This window comes from Marmota monax, unplaced genomic scaffold, assembly GCF_021218885.2.
Source record: "Marmota monax isolate L192 unplaced genomic scaffold, Marmota_monax_Labrador192_F-V1.1 WCK01_AAM20220418_F8-fsc00046, whole genome shotgun sequence".
NCBI classification, from domain to species: domain Eukaryota; kingdom Metazoa; phylum Chordata; class Mammalia; order Rodentia; family Sciuridae; genus Marmota; species Marmota monax.
In genome coordinates, this window is record NW_026692486.1 from 9,245,768 (window position 1) to 9,263,505 (window position 17,738).

Here is a 17,738-nt window from a genome sequence, read left to right on the forward strand (position 1 = left end):
TCACTCTTGATGAATACAGTTATCTCCCCTCCCCACAGTGGACAGAGGGAGTGATGAGGAAGAGGACCAAAGGAGCAGTAAAGGGACAGTGAGGCTTTAAGAAGCTGAGGTGGAAGGAGGGTGAAGGTGAGAGGCGATGATTCCTTTCCTTCAGAGGAAAACCCAAGGCTGAGATAATGTGGCAGCTGCAGAGAGGAGGGCTAAACCTTGTTGTATCTGCATCTTCTGAAAGCCTGATCAGGCTCAGCAGAGGGAATCTACCCTCCAGACAAACACTAGAAATCAGAAAATTGAAAAGAGAGAGAGGAGCGAGAGATCTGACCAAGAGACATGCAGCACATTTTACTCCTGGCCTCAACACCCCCTCAACACCCCAGCCTCCTGTAGAGTCAAATAGTGCAGGATTCTGTAGGGATGTTGTGAGGATGAAAAGACAAGATATGTAAATTGCCTAAGAGGTTCTGGCACAGTGTTGATGCTCAGAAATGTTAATTCCTTTCTTTCAGATCCAGGATTGGTGTTAGAGAGAGGAATGGAGGAACAGGCATCTCTTAGAATAGTCTGGGTGACTCATGACTCCACTTTGTGGGCTGAGCCAGCTCTATAGGGATGGTCCTCCTAGAGGTTTGACCATGAGGAAGTAAATTGGAGAACACTTCATGGTGCACCCAGGCCAGTTCTAAGGAAACACAGTTCCTATTTCTCTAGCAAAAAAGGCTGCAGTTTTCTAGGCAGTAATTACTTTTCTAGTATTATAGTATAGTTGGGAAAATTACACACTGAAGAATATGTCTACCTGCTTCTTTTGCATCCCTTTAGCATTGCTCATTCTCTCAAGCTATTTGTTGTATGGCCTGAATTTAGATAAAGTAACATTGCTAATATCATACACTTCAATCTCTTTAACTAGGGTTGCCTTCAAACCTGATCCTTCTACATATGTATTTTTTTGCTAGTTTGGAAATTTGACAAAATAGAAGTTTAAATTGCTTTACACCCACCAGAAGAACTAAAATTAGAAAGACTGAGAATGCCAAATTTTCATGAGGATGTGTAGCAACCAGAACTCTCCTACATGCATCTACCCCATGACCTAGCAATTCCACTCTTGGATATTTACCCAAGAGAAATGAAAACATACATCTATAAAAAGGATTGTAAAAAAATTTTACTTAGCATCTTTTTCATAATTCTCAAATATTAGAAGACTGAAAAAAATGAATGTACAAACTGTGGTATATTCATACAATGGAATACTACCCAGTGACAAAAAGGAACAAATTACTGATACATCCAACAGTTTGGGTCAATGTCAAAAATCTGACACTGAAAGAAGTGTTACACAGCATGCTGAGTGGGTTAATTTAAATTAAGTTTCAGAACAGGAATACAATAGTAGAAAAAAAATAAGTGTTTGCCTCTAATTGAAGACAAGAATGGTGAAGTGGAGAGTGACTGGGAAGGTCTATGAGGGAACTTTCTGGGTGGTGGTGATGCTCTATATTTTGATAAGGGTTTGTATTACAGGCATATGCTGTGGTCACTGCATATGCACTGACGTATGTGAATGGATCATATCTGTATTACACAGCATGTACATTTACCTTAAAAATAAAAAAAAATTTAAAAATAGTAGGCAATGGTATGAAAAGTGGCAAGTATACTGATACATACAGTTTCCCTTGAAAAGCATAAAAATATGGATTGACAGTAAAATAAAGGGATGACTACATGGATAGATGTATGAAAACGTAAGTATAGAAAATAATAATTGTAGAATTTAGGTGGTATGGATATAGGTGTTCAATATAAAATGCTGAAAATTTTTCTTTATGTTTAAAAATCTTTATAATGAAATTCTGGTGAAAATCACAATTCAGGTTAAAAAGTGAAAGTTGATCAGCTTTAACAAATTTTAGTTTGTTGTTTAATGGTATAATATCCTTTATGTCATTGCAGTTGAGTAGCTCTCTTCTAAAATTAAATTTAAATAATATTATAAAAGATTAGCAGTGACAACAAAAAATATTTAGCTAAAAGGTCTCTTGGTCAGATTCCCAAATGCCCAAAAGCCTTTTCAGGCTGGGATTTTGCTCAGACTCCTCTGAGGCAGACATCCCAGACTGGCAGACAGTGTGCTCTCTGGGCCTTGCAGATTCTGTGCACGATCTCAGAAATGGATCTGGCTAGCTCTGAGCTTGGCTTAGAAACATGCCCTTTCTCCCAAGGATGACCTCATTTTGGCACCAGGTACACTAGGACACAAAAAGAAACATTTCATTCAGAATCATTCAAGGGGTGAATGGATATCACCTTGCTTCTGTGTTGAGGTTACCCACTCAGGAGCCTGAGAAATGAATTTTCAGAATACAAGACAAGCATGCATGTCCAGAAGCTCAAATTCCTTCATTCTCATAGAAAGGTCGTGGAATGGGTGAAGAGTCTTGAATTATTCCCTGGAAGCAATCCATATCTTTCTCCTGCTTTCCCTCTTCCCATTAAGGAAACAGAGGGAAAGGAGGGTCTTCCGGCAATGGACTCACCAAACACATCCCGACAGGAAGACTGCAGTCCACCTCCAACCTGAATGCATGATCCTTCCAGATAGATGTCTAGGTACAGCAGCTGGGAAACCATAAAAACAGCCATATCCTACAGTCCCTCAGGGAAGGCTTTGCCTTGACATTTGACCCAAATGGAGCAGGGATAGAGGGCAGCCACTAAGCCATATTTGAAAAGTGGAGTTACAGAAAGCACAATATAGTTGCCAGTGATATGGGGCGCTAATTGTTTCATGGCAGTTTCTTATGGAATTAATGTTTGCGTACCCCAAAATGCATATGTGGTTGACCTAACTCCCATGTGATGGTATGTGGAGGTGGGGCATTCGGGAGGTTAAAAGGTCTCGATGAGGTCATAAGGGTAGAGCACCATGATAGGAATAGTGCTCTTCTGAGAAAAGCAAAAGAGCTTATTCTCTCTCTTTTCACCATGTAAAGATACAATAAAAAGGTGAAAGACTGTCTGCAAGCCAGGAAGAGAGCCATCACCAAGAACCCAACCATGCTGGCAACCCTGATCTTGGACTTCCAGCCTCCAGAACTGTGGGAAATAAATTTCTGTTGTTTATGCCATCTAGTCTATGCTATCTTGATATAGCATCCCATACTAACCAAGATACTGACACTGATGTCAAACATGTCCACTGTTAAGTGAGCTGACTTTCAGGAGAGAATCTCTTAATGATATAGCTTCACAGATATTATTAGATACTATGTTGCTATAACAACCACACTCAGATATGGCTTTCTAGCAGTGTGTCCCTTTGGAAGATATGAGGCTGTTGAGCAAGATTTGTCTGAAGGACATGGATGGTGTCCCCAGTTACTATGGTATAGGCTGGCAGCTAGATTCAGCTGGTGATCTTTCCCTATCTTCCTTTTCCCTGTCTAGGCATCCAGCTACCACATTACAATTATGTCTATTAATTTTCCTTCTTTGGCACAATTATCTCTATCAAATTTTCTGGCAAACTTTGTTTGAACCTTATGTATACACAACAGTTACAAGCCAAAAGAATTATCAAGAGGGAAAGCATAAGTTCCTGCTTAACTCACCATTGATGACCCAGTGTCAATAATATTTGTGTTTTAAGCTATATTATTGTTTTGTCTAGTCCCCTTTTATAACTAGTAATGTTGTTCCGCCTTGGGTTGGTTTGTGGCCAACCCAAGGGCTGCAGTTGTTCACCATGTGGGGACTCTGGCCTACTAGGCTCACTAACATAGTGCCCCAAAGGGTTCACTGGCCCATAACAGCAGGAGGCAGCAGGAGCCCTTCCCAGAGAAGGCAATGATACCAGTATGGTCAGCACCATCTCTCTTTCTCATGGACAGTGTGGTACAGTAGCTGTTTTCCCAAGTGTCTTCTGGCAGACAGACTTTTCTGAAGGGGAAAAAAGGCATGAAGGGAGTCAGGATTCATGGATTACTTTCTTCCAATTGCCTGAGGAGTTTGCCTTTCTAGGATCCAAATTTTTATAAAGTGCATGTTGAGATAAATAGATGGAACATTGCTCAAGCTTCTGCTTTAAGAGTCAAAGGTGTAATCTTGGAATTGGTTCTTATGAAGCATGCTTCCAATGCACAGCATAAGACACAAAACCTACTTGAGACACAGTAGAGTTTTTGTGAACAGATCTTAAAAATTTGGTATTTGCTCATGGGTATGGGTCATCTAGTTTTCAATAAACAAGGCTACCTCAGGAATTCTACTTTCCTAAAAGCTTTGGGGAAAGACCATTTTGACTAATCTCATCCAAAAGCATCTCCACTTTCCTCAGAGAGGAAATTTAGGATAAGATTTACTTTGTCAAATTTTGAAAGCTAAATGAGCAAATTTCTCTGGCATAAAGCCATTTACATTGACAGTGCTTTTAGTTACCAGATGAGGAATTGTAGCATTCTAGTATAATCACCATTTAAATTGAACCTAACTGCAAGTCACAAAAACAATTCTCCCCACTGTAGTGTCAGTTTATTTCTATGCCTCAATCCATCTGACTCACATACTCAGCATATATGTGAAGATGGAAGATAGAGATCTGTCATTCAGTCACTGTCATATGGTTCAGATTGTTAAATATCTTGTACTTACCAGTGAATGACATCAGTGATCCTATTTCTAGAACAATCTGTGTCTCTGAGATCATTTTATTCTCAGAATATCATAACAAAATAATATGCAACTGAAGGTGACAAATTAATTTAACCCTATTGAACCCTCACTTTCCTCAACCCACATGGGTAAGAACAGATTTTACTCTGAAATGCCCAATGAGTGTTTAGGTTGTTCATGTGAAACACTAAGATTGGGGTTTCCTTACAGTGGCTTATTGCTAACTTTAAATAAATTTCTGAAGTCATTGACTTAATAAGGAGAAATAAAATTTCTTATTATTATAAATTGCCAAGTAACACTAAGCACCTCAAAATAGAGTAGTTAAGTAGTAAGCCAATCAGAACAACCCTGAGCAATGTGTCCTAGGTCATACCCAGATTGAATTCAACTGTAGTGACTCTAAATGGATATTTCTAATTATACCAGAGACAGAGCCAAGTTGTTTGTAGGGCCTTAAGTTTATAGGATTCTAAGAGCCCTGTAATTAATTTGAAAAATAAATTACAAAATTTCAAATTAAAAATTATTAAACTTGAGCTTCATTAGCTTCATGATAAATCTAGCTCTGAATTAGACCAATTAAAACCTTACACATTGGGGAAAACTCTAATAGCTTTATCAGCATTTAATAATGCCAGTACTGAAGATATTCAAGGGGAGGGGGTGCAGATACAGGGGATTGAACTCAGAGGCACTCAACAACTGAGCCACATTTCCAGCCCTATTTTGTATTTTATTTAGAGACAGGGTCTTACTGAGTTGCTTAATGCCTCACTTCTTCTAAGGCTGGCTTTGAACCCCCAATCCTCCTGTCTCAGCCTCCCAAGCCCCTGGGATTACAGATGTATGCCACTGTGCCTAACTCAAGGTGCTTTGATGCCTGGCATTTCTTAACAACTGAAGGCTACCGAAATGCTTAAAATATTTTTATAGCATGATGAACAGGGAATGTGGAGATTCAAACTCCACTGATGTGCCCTTCCAGCCCATAAATATTTAGAAAAAAGTTAAAGTAGCAAGCAGATTGGTAGTGCCAACAGTTAGAAAGTAGCTAAGAGAGTTGAAAACAAAATGGATAAGGAAAGAGCCTTTTGAATTTTTTATTGAAATAGAATAGATTCCTATAAACTAAACTACCCAAGTGGTTGTTCAAATCATTCATTTGAAATTAGAACAGCTATAATACATAGTAAGACAGCCAGGTGTGTGGTGCTTTTTTTACTTGTTCACTTGTTTTCATAGTTGCTATAGTTTTTGTAATAGTCATTAAAATAGATACAAAACTATTAAAGTAAAATAATGCTCATTGTTACTCTGAGCACTATTTTACTTTAATAAAATCATTAAAGATATGGGAACCATATGAGGGACACACAGAAGATTCTAGCAGAGATAGAACCAGATACAAAGGCAGGGAGACCTGAAACAACAGGTTTTATTTTGAGAACTCCAAGTGAGTTGCAGTAGTAGCCATGGGACAGAGAATGTCATGGATAGGACTGAAAATAAGCAGTGCAGATAACAGAGTTTGGATTACCTAACACAAAACTACCTGAGAAGCTTCAGTAAATCACTGAGGATATTAAGTGGGGAGTTATGTGCTGAGACTTTTGTTTTTTAAAGATTCGTAGAGTGGCTCAAGGACAAGGAAGGAACCTGAAGGCAGGAAAAAGGCTGAATGGTCCCATTAGGATTCAAAAGAGAAAAAATGTTAGAAAGTACAGTCATGCTTCACTTGATGATGGAGATAAGTTCTGAGCAATACCTCATTAGCCAGTCTCATCATTATGCGAACATGATAGAATATACTTACACAAAGTAAGATGGCTATGATCACTAGGATCACTAGGCAGTGTAACTAAATACAATCTTATGGGAACTAAATCATGTATGCAGTATGTTGACCAAAATGTTGTGTGGCTGTTTGGGGAAGAAGGTTAAAAACTTTTTGTTAATCTGGCTAATGGAGAGTGAAAAGCTGTCAAGTCTCATTCTCTTAGGTAGCTACAGAACTGAGCTGGGTGCCACAGGTGGGAGAAGGAGGAGGCATGGATGACTGCCAAGTCTCCAGATTGGGTGGTTGTAAAGTGGTGAGGTTAACCTGAATATTTGTGATGGTAAGTTCTTAAAGGGAAGATAGAATGGGGCATGTTAAGTTCAATGGGTCTGTAGGATATTTAAGTGAAGCTATCTATCAGACAGCTGAGAGGAAGAGTGAAGCCTAGATACAGAAATATGAGAGTCATTGTCAGCCACAGGAGGAGAGTAAAGGCGAAAGGCACTTGTGAGGGGAAAAGGGCCAAGGACAGCACCTGAGGACTGCCACAGTTTTCACTGTTAGGAGAGAAAAGGTGAAGAAGCAACTGAGAAAGAACTTTCAGGGAAGTGGGAAGAGAATCAGTAAAGAAAGGTTTTTGTAGAAACCTCTGAAGGGGACAGTTCCAAGAAAAATGAAACAATCAAGTTCAAAATATAGCCAAAAAGTCAAGTACAGTGGGTCTGGGAGCGATAGTGAAGTTTGCAGTGGAATTCCAAGAAGCTGGTGGGAGGAGTGCAGAGGACCCATCCCTTCCAGTGGAGAAGTGGGTGGAATGCAGATGAGTGAAGGAGAGGCAGGGGCTGCGGGGTCCTGTGGGTGTGAGAGCTCTTTTCCAAGAGTAGAGACATCCAGACTTATTTCCATGTAGGAAAGTAGCCAAAAGAATTGGGCAGGTTAAAATTACAGAAAATTGAGGACAGTTAAATGAAGCAAACCTCCTGAGGCTATGGAAAGGGATGAGATCAAAAGAGTATGAGGAGCAAAAATATAGAGAAATTGGAACCTTTGTACTTTGCTGGTGGGACTATAAAATGATGCAGCCACTTTGGAAAACAGTTTGGCAGTTCTTCAAAAATTTAAACAGAATTACTGTATGATTCAGCAATTCCACCCAAAATAATTTAAAAGAAGGGCTCAAGTACTTGCACTTGTGCCATTGCAACATTATTTACAATAATCAAAGGTGACCATGAACAAATAAGTAAGCAAAATGTGGTATGTGCTTAAAATGGAATATTATTCAACCATAAAATGGTATGGAGTTCTGATATATGCTATAAAAGGGTGAAATTTGAAAACATTATGTGAAGTTAAATAAGCCAGACAAATATTATAAAATTCCACTTATATGAAATATCTAAAAGAGGCAAATTCTTAGAGACACAAACTAATTAGAGGTATCAAGAGCTACTGGGAGGAAAGAGTTATTGATTAGTGGTTATAGAGTTTCTGATTGGGATAATGAAAAAAGCTAAAAAAGAGATAGTGGTGATGACTATACAACATAATAAATGTTAATAAATGCTCCTGTATACTTAGAAATGGTTAACATGGTATATTTCATGTTATACTTATTTTACTGCTATAAAATTTTTTTGTAGGTAATGCCAGCCATAATATACATGATGAGTTAATTTGATCAATAAAATATTCAAATATTTTATTTTAAAAAAGAATATGAAGGAATTAGTACTAATCAAAACAGTATCTTTCTCTGAGTTGGGAGCATAGGTGAAGATGTTTACAGATCTAAGATTGCCCTTGTATAATGATTACTTTTATGTGTCAACTTCACTGGGCTAAGGAATGCCCAGATGGCTTTTCTGTGAGGGTGTTTATGGAGGTGATTAGCATTTGAATCAGTAAAAAGACTAAATAAAGAAGACTTATCCTGTAAGTGTGGGTGGGCACATCCAATCTGATCGGCCACCATAATGCAAAAATGTGAAGGAAGGGAGAATTCACTCCATTTGACCATGGACATTCATCTTCTCTTGCCCTTAGATGCTAAGACATTGATGCTACTTCTCAGGCCTTCAGATTCTTTCCAGAACTTATACAATTACCCCAACCCTTTCTCTCCAACCATTGTTTCCCAGTTTGCAGCTTGGTTACATCTAACCAGTATCCTTTCAGTTCTGTTTATCTGGAGGACCTTGACTAGTGCTTCTTGTCTTCAGAGACATTAAGGGAGTTGCTGACAGCCTCTTCTACTGTTGTTGTTTTGTTTTGCTTTTACTACACATAAAGCACTCTCCTTAGAGTGGTGAGGGATAGGTAGGGGTTTAATAAGGAATTAGAGGAGATAGTAAAGATTAAGAATGGATACCAAGTGGAAAGGGAAAGGGAGATGACAAAGGATAAATAAAATAACTGTTGATATGTCATACTGACAGCAGAGAGTTGCAAACTGCAAGTATATATAGTGTTTTCTCTTAATGGTTTTTTATATTTATATGCTTTGCTTTTGGGGTTTTGGGGTTTTATTTGTTTTGCTGCCCCTAGTGTAGAATTTAGAGGGACTGGTTTACTGGACTCCACCTGGATGGGGTATTTGTGGTGTAATCAGGAATATTTTAGAGGGTAGTAGAAGAATTGTCCCCATGTTGAATCATGGGGCTGATGCAAACAAAAGTAAGAAGGGACTCATAACCCTGGAGACAGGGAGGTTAAAATGAAAAGATGGGTTTCATGAGAGTGAGAAGGCAGGGGGAAGCAGTGGGACAGGATGTTGGACATTTAGTGTTGCAAAGGTAGGACTTTTCTTGATGTTATATTAGGAGTAGATTCTAAAAATGAAGGTAAAATTGTTAAAATAGTTGGTGTATCAGAACAGGCCAAGATGTCACAAGTAGATAAAACATGTTTAATGGTGTAACTCTAATAGAAGTTTATTTCTTGCTCATATAAATAATCCAAGGCAGTCAGTAGAGATGTTCTGCTTCACCGTAACTCAAAGAACCAAGCTACTGGAGGATCTCTCATCTTTAACTGGCAGTTTTCAAGATCATCTGTGCACTAACACCAGTTAATGTGAGGAAGAAGAACAAGGAGGAGCCTGTATAGGTGGTTTTATGGTCCAGGCCTGAAAGAGATGTGCTTCAAATCATCGCATTTCATTGGCCAGAACTTAGTCAGGCCTCACACCAAGAAACAAACAAGTCTGGGAAATGTGAAGTTGTGTGCCCTGTAAAAAGAACAACCAGCAGCTCCTGCTACATTAGGGTTCTAAAGCCAATTTTTAAATAAGCATTTACCATTTGATGCTGCTACTTACATCCAGAGGTAAATTACAAAAAGGCTCACTTTAACAGTTCAACCAAAAAAGCATTATTTAATATATGTGAAGTGTTCACATCCAATTCTACTCCCTCAATCTTTTTTTATATCTACCTAGATTAGTCTTGTGACCCAGTTCTTCATTTGATAGAGTTTTATTCTTTTTTCCTTCCTGAGAAATGTGTACAAGATTTTAAAAATATAATGCAGCCCCCTTTTCACCCACTCTGTGCTAGCAGTAAATATTAAAAATAAGTGTGACACCCATGAAGTCATTGAAGACATTGGCCCCTCAGTGAGCCAACACAGACATTGAGTTGATTTCAGTGTAAGACCCATCTGCCTTTTAACTGTTTCTTTAACAAATGAGGTAAAGACTTTGGAGCCACACAAATAGTTTCTCTCTGCTAACAAGCCACTCTGTGCTTATTGGGGGGAGTGTATGTTTACTTTTAAATAACATAGAGCCTCCCCAATATGTGTATTATCTATCTTAAATTTCCCACCAATAGAAAAGCAGCACAGTACAGCATCAGTGCGAGTTGCTGGCTTAGAATTCTGAGCTCATAGTCACCCACTATGGTGAACTGTGGAGGCCAGGGGGAGAGGGTGGGACATTCAGAAGATCCCTACACCCCAGAGACGTTTCTCCCCAGAAGATTTCATCCCAAGAACTATGTTAAAATAGTCAAAGGTGTAAACTTGAATAGTCCACCACCTTCCTTTCCAAAATTATATGGAAATTCTTCGGGAAATGAATCCAGGGTTTTGGTGGGGAAAGACTGTTTGAAGAACCATGGTGAATTATTACAGAGTATTAGGGGTGCCTCCCAATGCTTCCTCCTCTGAAATCAAGAAGGCTTATCACCAGTTGGCTCTGCGGATACACCCAGACAAGAATCTAGAGGACAAGGAGGCTGCTGCCGAGAGATTCAAAGAAGTGGCAGAGGCCTATGAGGTCTTGTCTGATCCCAGGAAACACAGTGACTATGACAGGTCCAGAGAGAACTGCTTCCCAAAGGAAATCAAAAGAGACAGCAGATATAAGGAACATCTGGTGGAAGAACCGCGCTTTGAGAGGCCACGCCATGTCTTTGAGAATGACTCTGAAGATGAACACCACTTCTCAGACTATTTTTCTCTTGGCCACAATGATAGGGCTAGGAGATTTCACTCCTCTCTCTTTGATGTGACCCCCATATTGGACACAGGATTTTCCACTTTTGTATCTGTGGGCTCCAGATCGAATCCCTTTACCTCTGAGACATTTGTACCCTTTGTAAGCAGTGGAATGGGAAACTTCAAACTGGTTACCACTTGCAGCCAGATGGTGAATGGTAAGAGAGTTGTTACACGGAAAGTTGTAGAACATGTGAGGAGAGAGACTGAAGTGGAAAAAGAAAGATTTTTTCACCAGATTCCTCAACCTCATTGGTAAGGAATTGCTATTGTTTTCTGTAATGAGGAATGTCATATGAGGCTGGTGTATCATATGAAGCTTATCAAAGACAGACTTAAAATCTGAGCATGTGCTAAACTAGAATGGACAGAGGTCAGCTTAGTCCAAACCTCTCATTTCATAGGAAGGAGGTAACAGATCAGATGTTGATACAAAAAAACTAGTAAGCAGCACAGTTGCACTCTAGCCCAGACTTCTGGTTCTTTCCCTTCACATTATCAGAGACAGTACAAACCACTACCACACATGAGGCTTCTGAGTCAGCTGCAGGGCCCTCCTTCACAAACCCCATCATCTTATCTTTTCTTCAACATTTTGCCTCCTCTACCTTGCTGTCCGCCAGTCACCTTTCTCGACAGCTGTTCTTTTTCTTTCCTATCCTCTCTCTTTGCTTCTTCTCTTCCAACCTCAGCTTTCTTCCTATGCATGTTTGAGGACCATATCACACTCAGCTCAATTCAAAGAGTTTTCTAGGGATAGGTTGATTCTGGTAGAGAAAAAGAGTGAAAAGTAAGTGGGTTAAGCTTTTTATGTGCTTTTTTCTTAGTTTTAATATCTCAGCTGTGTCTGGAATTCTACTTCACATGTGTTATCTCAGAAATCCATTCCACAGCGAAATTAAGTATCTGCTTTCCCCCCATCAGGTAGATAAGGAAATGAGGCTTGGAGTGATTAAGTAACATGTTCCAGGCCCCACCTAATAAGCAGTAAAATAGGATTCTGCTCTAAAGCACATTCTTATCTACTGCTCTATGACTACTCATTTATTTTAAAATCTGGGGTCTCATCCTAACTGGAAATTTAAATCTTTCATCTCTAAACCTTACTTCAATGCATGCGTACTATGCAAGCATTTTTAATTTTATGGCCTAACAGGAACTTGAATGTCACTTTCACTTGAAGACAGAATCGCCGTAACAAGTGTCTCTGAAACTAACAAATGAGAATCTATTAACACAGGAATCTAAAGATATGAATTATATTTTTGTTTTTGTATGTACATGCAAAATCTTGGGATCTTTTTCCCCCGCCCACATCCTTTCAGTTGGAGTTGGTTGCACTTCAGCCCCTTCCATTTGTATTAATGACCATATTTTGATCCATAGGAATTGTTCTTTATGGAAAATTACTGATGGAGTCTGCACTAGAATCTCTGTCTTCCAATTTCCAGTGCCGAGCTCATTCCAGTATACCATGATGATTGGCAAAATTTAGATTTAATTTGCAATCATAATCATTTTTAGGAGTTATATAACAAATTATCAGTTTTCTTAAAGAACTTTCCTATGTGTGCAATTTTTATTAGAAAAATATTTTGTGTAGTTTTTGAGCATTTTAATTGCAATAAATTTTCTGAACTTGAACGGGAATATGCCTGCTTCCCTCTGGCAAAGGGCCCATACTTGAAGACAGGAAGCAAAAGATAGATTTGGATTCAGAACACAGCTCATTTCTTTCAAAGCCCATACATCTCTACTTAGGACTCACTGAGAGCCTCCTACGTGACAGGCACTGTGTTAGGCACTTTAAATCAATCATTTCTAATCACCAGAGTGTTATTCAGGGTTTTATTTTCATTCTGTGAGTGAGGAAACTGAGGCTCAGGGAAGATTCAGGCCCACAGTAAGTTGCAGAGACAGGCTTCAGACTGTGGTTTGCCCACTAGGAAGCTTACATTTCCATTATGCTATATTCCACCCTCATTCATCTGAGCTGCATAGTCATGGATTAAGAAGGGAGATTTTTTCATATGGATGAATTAACAATATACATTTCAACTTTTTAATAATAACGTCTCCAGATGGAGCTTCCTTCTACCAGCTCTGGTTTGAGGTGAACTGCAGTGTATTTTCTGAAAAAAGGGATAATCAAGTTGGAGCATAAAACATGATTTTCCATTTTATGTTAAGTAAAATTCAAATTTCAGCAATTTTCACAGACAAACTTGGTTTTGACAGAAATGCTGAGCAGTAGAAGGACTTTTTTTAATCAGAAAAGATTTTTTTTAAAAATTCACTTTGTTAGTAAAAGGAAGTTTTCTTCTTGTATAGAAGTAAAGAAATTTCCTCTTTCCTGAAGCCTGTTTAAAATATGTAGAAGTGTTATGTATAAGCAATCACCATCAATGAAAAGATGGAGAGCAGGAAGGGTTTCTCCAGGTCAGTGTTCATCAGTGCCCAGGACAGACTTTGCAGGAACCTGTGTGTGACTCAGGTTCCTGAGGCCTCACCATGTCTTCAGGTTGGCCACTGTGATTTCCAGGCACCAGGAGTTCCTCTACAGGTAACACCAGGGCCAGAGAGGAAATAATAAGTTTTTCCAGATGTGGAAAGAGAATGAGATGGACAGAGGGATAGAGGGAAGAAGAAGGATGTAAAGTCAAATAAGAGGCACCAGAGAAAAAAACCACTTCTCAATAGTATGAGAAACTGAAAGACAGTAAATTCCTTCTTAAACTTACAGAATTCACTAATGGAAAGGGAGAGTGAGAGAGAAAGAGCTTAATCATGAGAGTCAGTTCCTATGTCCTTAGTGATTTTCCACTTTTGCCATAGCAAGCAATTTTTTTTAATGTGGTAGTGTTTTGAATAGTTGTATCTCACAAATTAATGCAAGACATTTTGTCTACTAATAGCTAACAAAATAAATGTTTCCAAACTCAAAAACACTGTAGACCAGCTAGGAGTTCCCTATTCAGTTCTAGTTCGTGCTAGGCAGTTGACAAGTAAAATGAGGACCACAGTCCTGAAGAGCATGGTTCAAGGGAGAACAGCATGCACTTCTGTCACTCCTGGCTCAGGGTATGTGCTCAAGAGCATTCTCATGGATACCTGTCAGAAACCCCGGGTTCCCACATCACCCCATGAGAAGAAAGAGAAGAAAGGGGGTCTTGCCTGAGGTCACAGAGTGGGTTTTCCTACAGCTCCCTAACCTGGAGCTGTTACTCCTACACTCTTAAGCATCCAAAGCACATTTCTTCACTCCCTGGCAAGGTACACAAAAGGGTTGGGAGGAGTGGCTTCCCTGAGGTAGGTAAAAACGGAGTCACAGTTTCATATAGTGCTGTTGCATAATGTGTCCCCTCGTGTTCCCTTGTCTGTTGATCCAGGTAAGTACAGGAGTAAGTGAGTATGTAAAATCATAAACAAAAATACCAAGACAGCCAGTCCACCTTCTGACCCCACCTTGTTAAGAATCAACTCAGATTCTTAACAGTTTAAGGTTTCTACAGTAAACAATAACAAATATAAGATGGCAGTCAGAAGTCTCAATGTTTCCTTTCTAGAATTTTCCAGACACTTTCTATGCTTAGGGCTTTTAGACACTTTTCTATGCTACCTCTTTGGTAAGAAGGCCATTTTAATTTTACTCCAAAGCTTCATAGTCTCCAGAATGACTGGAGTGGAGTGCACCTAACTGCGTACTTCAGGATGGGAGGAACAGACTCAGCAGAACAGGGCTGATTTTCAGCTGGCAGGACATCACCCCTCACTATATTATTTGGAATCCTGAGGATCTATTGAGTTGGAGTGTGGTAGAAACCCTCAGAATGGAGAGGTTGGTTTTAGGGTAAAAAAGAATGATTCTTTTAATGGGTAGAAACAACCTCCTAGAAGATGTCATTTTACCAGTGCTCATTGTTGAAATTGACAAGATTCCCAGAGACAGCCAAGACTTTAGACCCCATTGGGCCATTTAGATAATATATAATTAATTCTCAGTGTCAAGAGGATCAGAAGGAGGTTATTAAAAGAACATCAGCTTTGTCTGTAAGTAAGAGTTCCCATACCACCCTTTCCTAACTTCCAAAAGTAACATCTTTGGTCCTTAAGGGGACATGCTGTAAACTTGCCATGAAGTGTGTGTTTGTGTGTGTGTGTGTGTGTGTGTGTGTTTTGCCATGAGTTTTTAAGATGTAAAATTTGTTATGTAATCTTGAAAACAAGATCAGCTATAGATTGTGTTTAATCCCAAAATAAAAGTGATGGATGAAAAAATAAAAATAGAAGATCCTATGATTTTTGCATTTGGCACTGCTAAAAAAAGCAATGTTGCTAGCTTGGGGACAACTGGTATGACTTTTGTGTTTGAGCTTCCTTTGTTCTTCATTATCCTTGAACTTTTAGACTTACATATTGGTTTTATCCTCTGCTTCCATTGTAGGAAATTGATGGAAAATCCCTGCTATTGATGACAAGGAATGATGTGCTGACAGGACTTCAGTTAAAATTGGGGCCTGCTCTGAAAATCTATGAATATCACGTAAAACCTCTGCAGACTAAGCACTTGAAGAATAGCTCTTCCTAGTGCAGTCATTTGGGGTCTTAGACCTCAAAAAATACACAGTGGCATAATTTGGTTTCATGTAATGAAACTTTGTAAACAGAATACATACATGTGTATATGTAAAGAATTTCAATCAAATGAAACGTTATCCTATTGGATAGACTAGGCAATCCATCGGCTGGCCTGAATCCAGCCAGGAGGAGCAGGGACAAGGTATACACAGGTGGTTTTCCTTATGGAGTTTGTCAAGTAGAATGATCTTTGATACTGTTAGATACCCCTCCCCACAAAGGTTTTGAAATCATAAGGATTTTCTTCTCCATTTCTTCATGGATTGCTTTCCCCAAATTCCTTAAAAAATATTTTAATGGAATAAGCATCTTTGGGTTATAGACTTAGAGTAAAAGCACACGTACTTGGGGAGGGGAAAAAAATAGAAAGGGATCACTTGTCTCCCTTGAACTCCTCTGCTCTGTAGAGCTGGTATTACTTGGATGGATTTGCCAACACCCTTTTTTATAGAGGGTCCTCCACTTGACCTTATTAAGGTTTCACTGGGATTTGCTACATGCGATGTTTGAAGTGAGGTGCATCTTGGCCCCTTTGGGAGCAGAGTCACAGCTCTGAATAGAGAAACTCTGTTGTGTAGTGGGGACATCCATCCGTATTCAGCTAGCTGTCATATGGGTAATGGTATTTTCTGCATAGATTTGCTTATATTGATTCTTTATTTAGAAAGCTTTTTTTTTTTTTACTTTATGGTTAGTATTTATAATAATTTGTTTCTGGAAAAAAGTTGCCAAGAGTTATAGATAAAAGCCTTGTTATTAGTACAGAATATTTTTATATATATTCCTTCATGATGCTGGAATATTTTTTTAATTGTCTGATTCTTTATTTGATTCCTGGTTTGAGTACTTGTCCTAAAAAATTGAAAAAGTGGGCTTGCTACATCTCTGTTCAAAGAGACACTGTCCAATCCCTGTGTGTCAATGCCTTGTTGAATTGGTGCTTTGTGGTTGCAATAAAGCATTGCTTCAGTTTATTTCTAGTGTATCCTTTGATTTCTTTTGTCTGGTTACTTCTTTAGGGATTAAAGATTAAAGTCTCTTCAAAAGCATAGAATGAAAATTAAGCCTTAAAAATTCTTAGCTATAAAAAAAATACATGGATCTATAAGTGAATTTGTCTTTTTTATAAACTGAATCATCCAAGTAGATCTCATTCCTTCTCTTACCCACCCCCAACAATCAATTTTAGCTATCAAAATTAACCAAAGATTTTTTTTATTTGCCTTCCAGAGTCATGATTATTTTCTTTAAATATTTTTTTTAGTTGTCAATGGACCTTTATTTTATTTATTTATTTATGGTGCTAAGCATCGAACCCAGTGCTTCACACATGCTAGGCAAGTGCTGTACCACTGAGCCACAACCCCAGCCCTGATTATTTTCTTTAATTCTGAACAAGCAATAGACTTTCTCTCCAGGCAGAATTTCATATTCCCACATATAAAATCTTTACAGAGAATTGATGGACTCTCTGGATTTTAGAGCATCATAATTCAATGTCCTGTAGAAATAATTTCTCCAAAGAACAAAAAAATCAGAAGGTGAGAATAAAAAGACATAAGAAATAGTATAGATAGTGAGTGGGTTCAAAAAGGCAGGCAGCCATTATGAAGTCAAACAACAACAAGTGCTGGCGAGGATGTGGGGAAAAGGGTACACTTGTACATTGCTGGTGGGACTGCAAATTGGTGCAGCCAATTTGGAAAGCAGTATGGAGATTTCTTGGAAAGCTGGGAATGGAACCACCATTTGACCCAGCTATTCCCCTTCTCGGTCTATTCCCTAAAGACCTAAAAAGAGAATGCTACAGGGACACTGCTACATCGATGTTCATAGCAGCACAATTCACAATAGCAAGACTGTGGAACCAACCTAGATGCCCTTCAATAGACGAATGGATAAAAAAAAAATGTGGCATTTATACACAATGGAGTATTACTCTGCATTAAAAAATGACAAAATCATAGAGTTTGCAGGGAAATGGATGGCATTAGAGCAGATTATGCTAAGTGAAGCTAGCCAATCCCTAAAAAACAAATGCCAAATGTCTTCTTTGATATAAGGAGAGTAACTAAGAACAGAGTAGGGACGAAGAGCAGGAGAAGAAGATTAACATTAAACAGGGATGAGAGGTGGGAGGGAA

General features: G+C 38.8%; 2 protein-coding genes across 4 annotated transcripts in view; both read left to right on the top strand.

Annotated features, from left to right (window-relative positions):
• Positions 1–16,569, top strand: part of Samd13 (sterile alpha motif domain containing 13) — a 49,024-nt gene extending 32,455 nt beyond the window's left edge. For all 3 annotated transcript variants that reach the window (XM_046443234.2, XM_046443233.2, XM_046443232.2), the window contains one exon: positions 15,402–16,569. In XM_046443234.2, coding sequence (XP_046299190.1) covers positions 15,402–15,545 — 144 coding nt within the window. In that variant the 3' untranslated portion in view covers positions 15,546–16,569. The remainder of the gene's footprint in view (positions 1–15,401) is intronic.
• LOC124091964 (dnaJ homolog subfamily B member 6-like) lies at positions 6–14,875 on the top strand. The gene is made up of 2 exons (XM_058578998.1): positions 6–2,616; positions 3,000–14,875. Exon 2 carries the CDS (start codon positions 10,575–10,577, stop codon positions 11,214–11,216), a length of 642 nt encoding a protein of 213 aa, XP_058434981.1. The 5' UTR covers positions 6–2,616; positions 3,000–10,574; the 3' UTR covers positions 11,217–14,875.
• Positions 16,570–17,738: the final 1,169 nt, after the last annotated feature.

What these genes read in the sequence shown, in the direction of transcription:
- LOC124091964 (XM_058578998.1), top strand. Translation starts at nt 10,575, where the DNA reads ATGGTGAATTATTACAGAGTATTAGGGGTGCCTCCCAATGCTTCCTCC.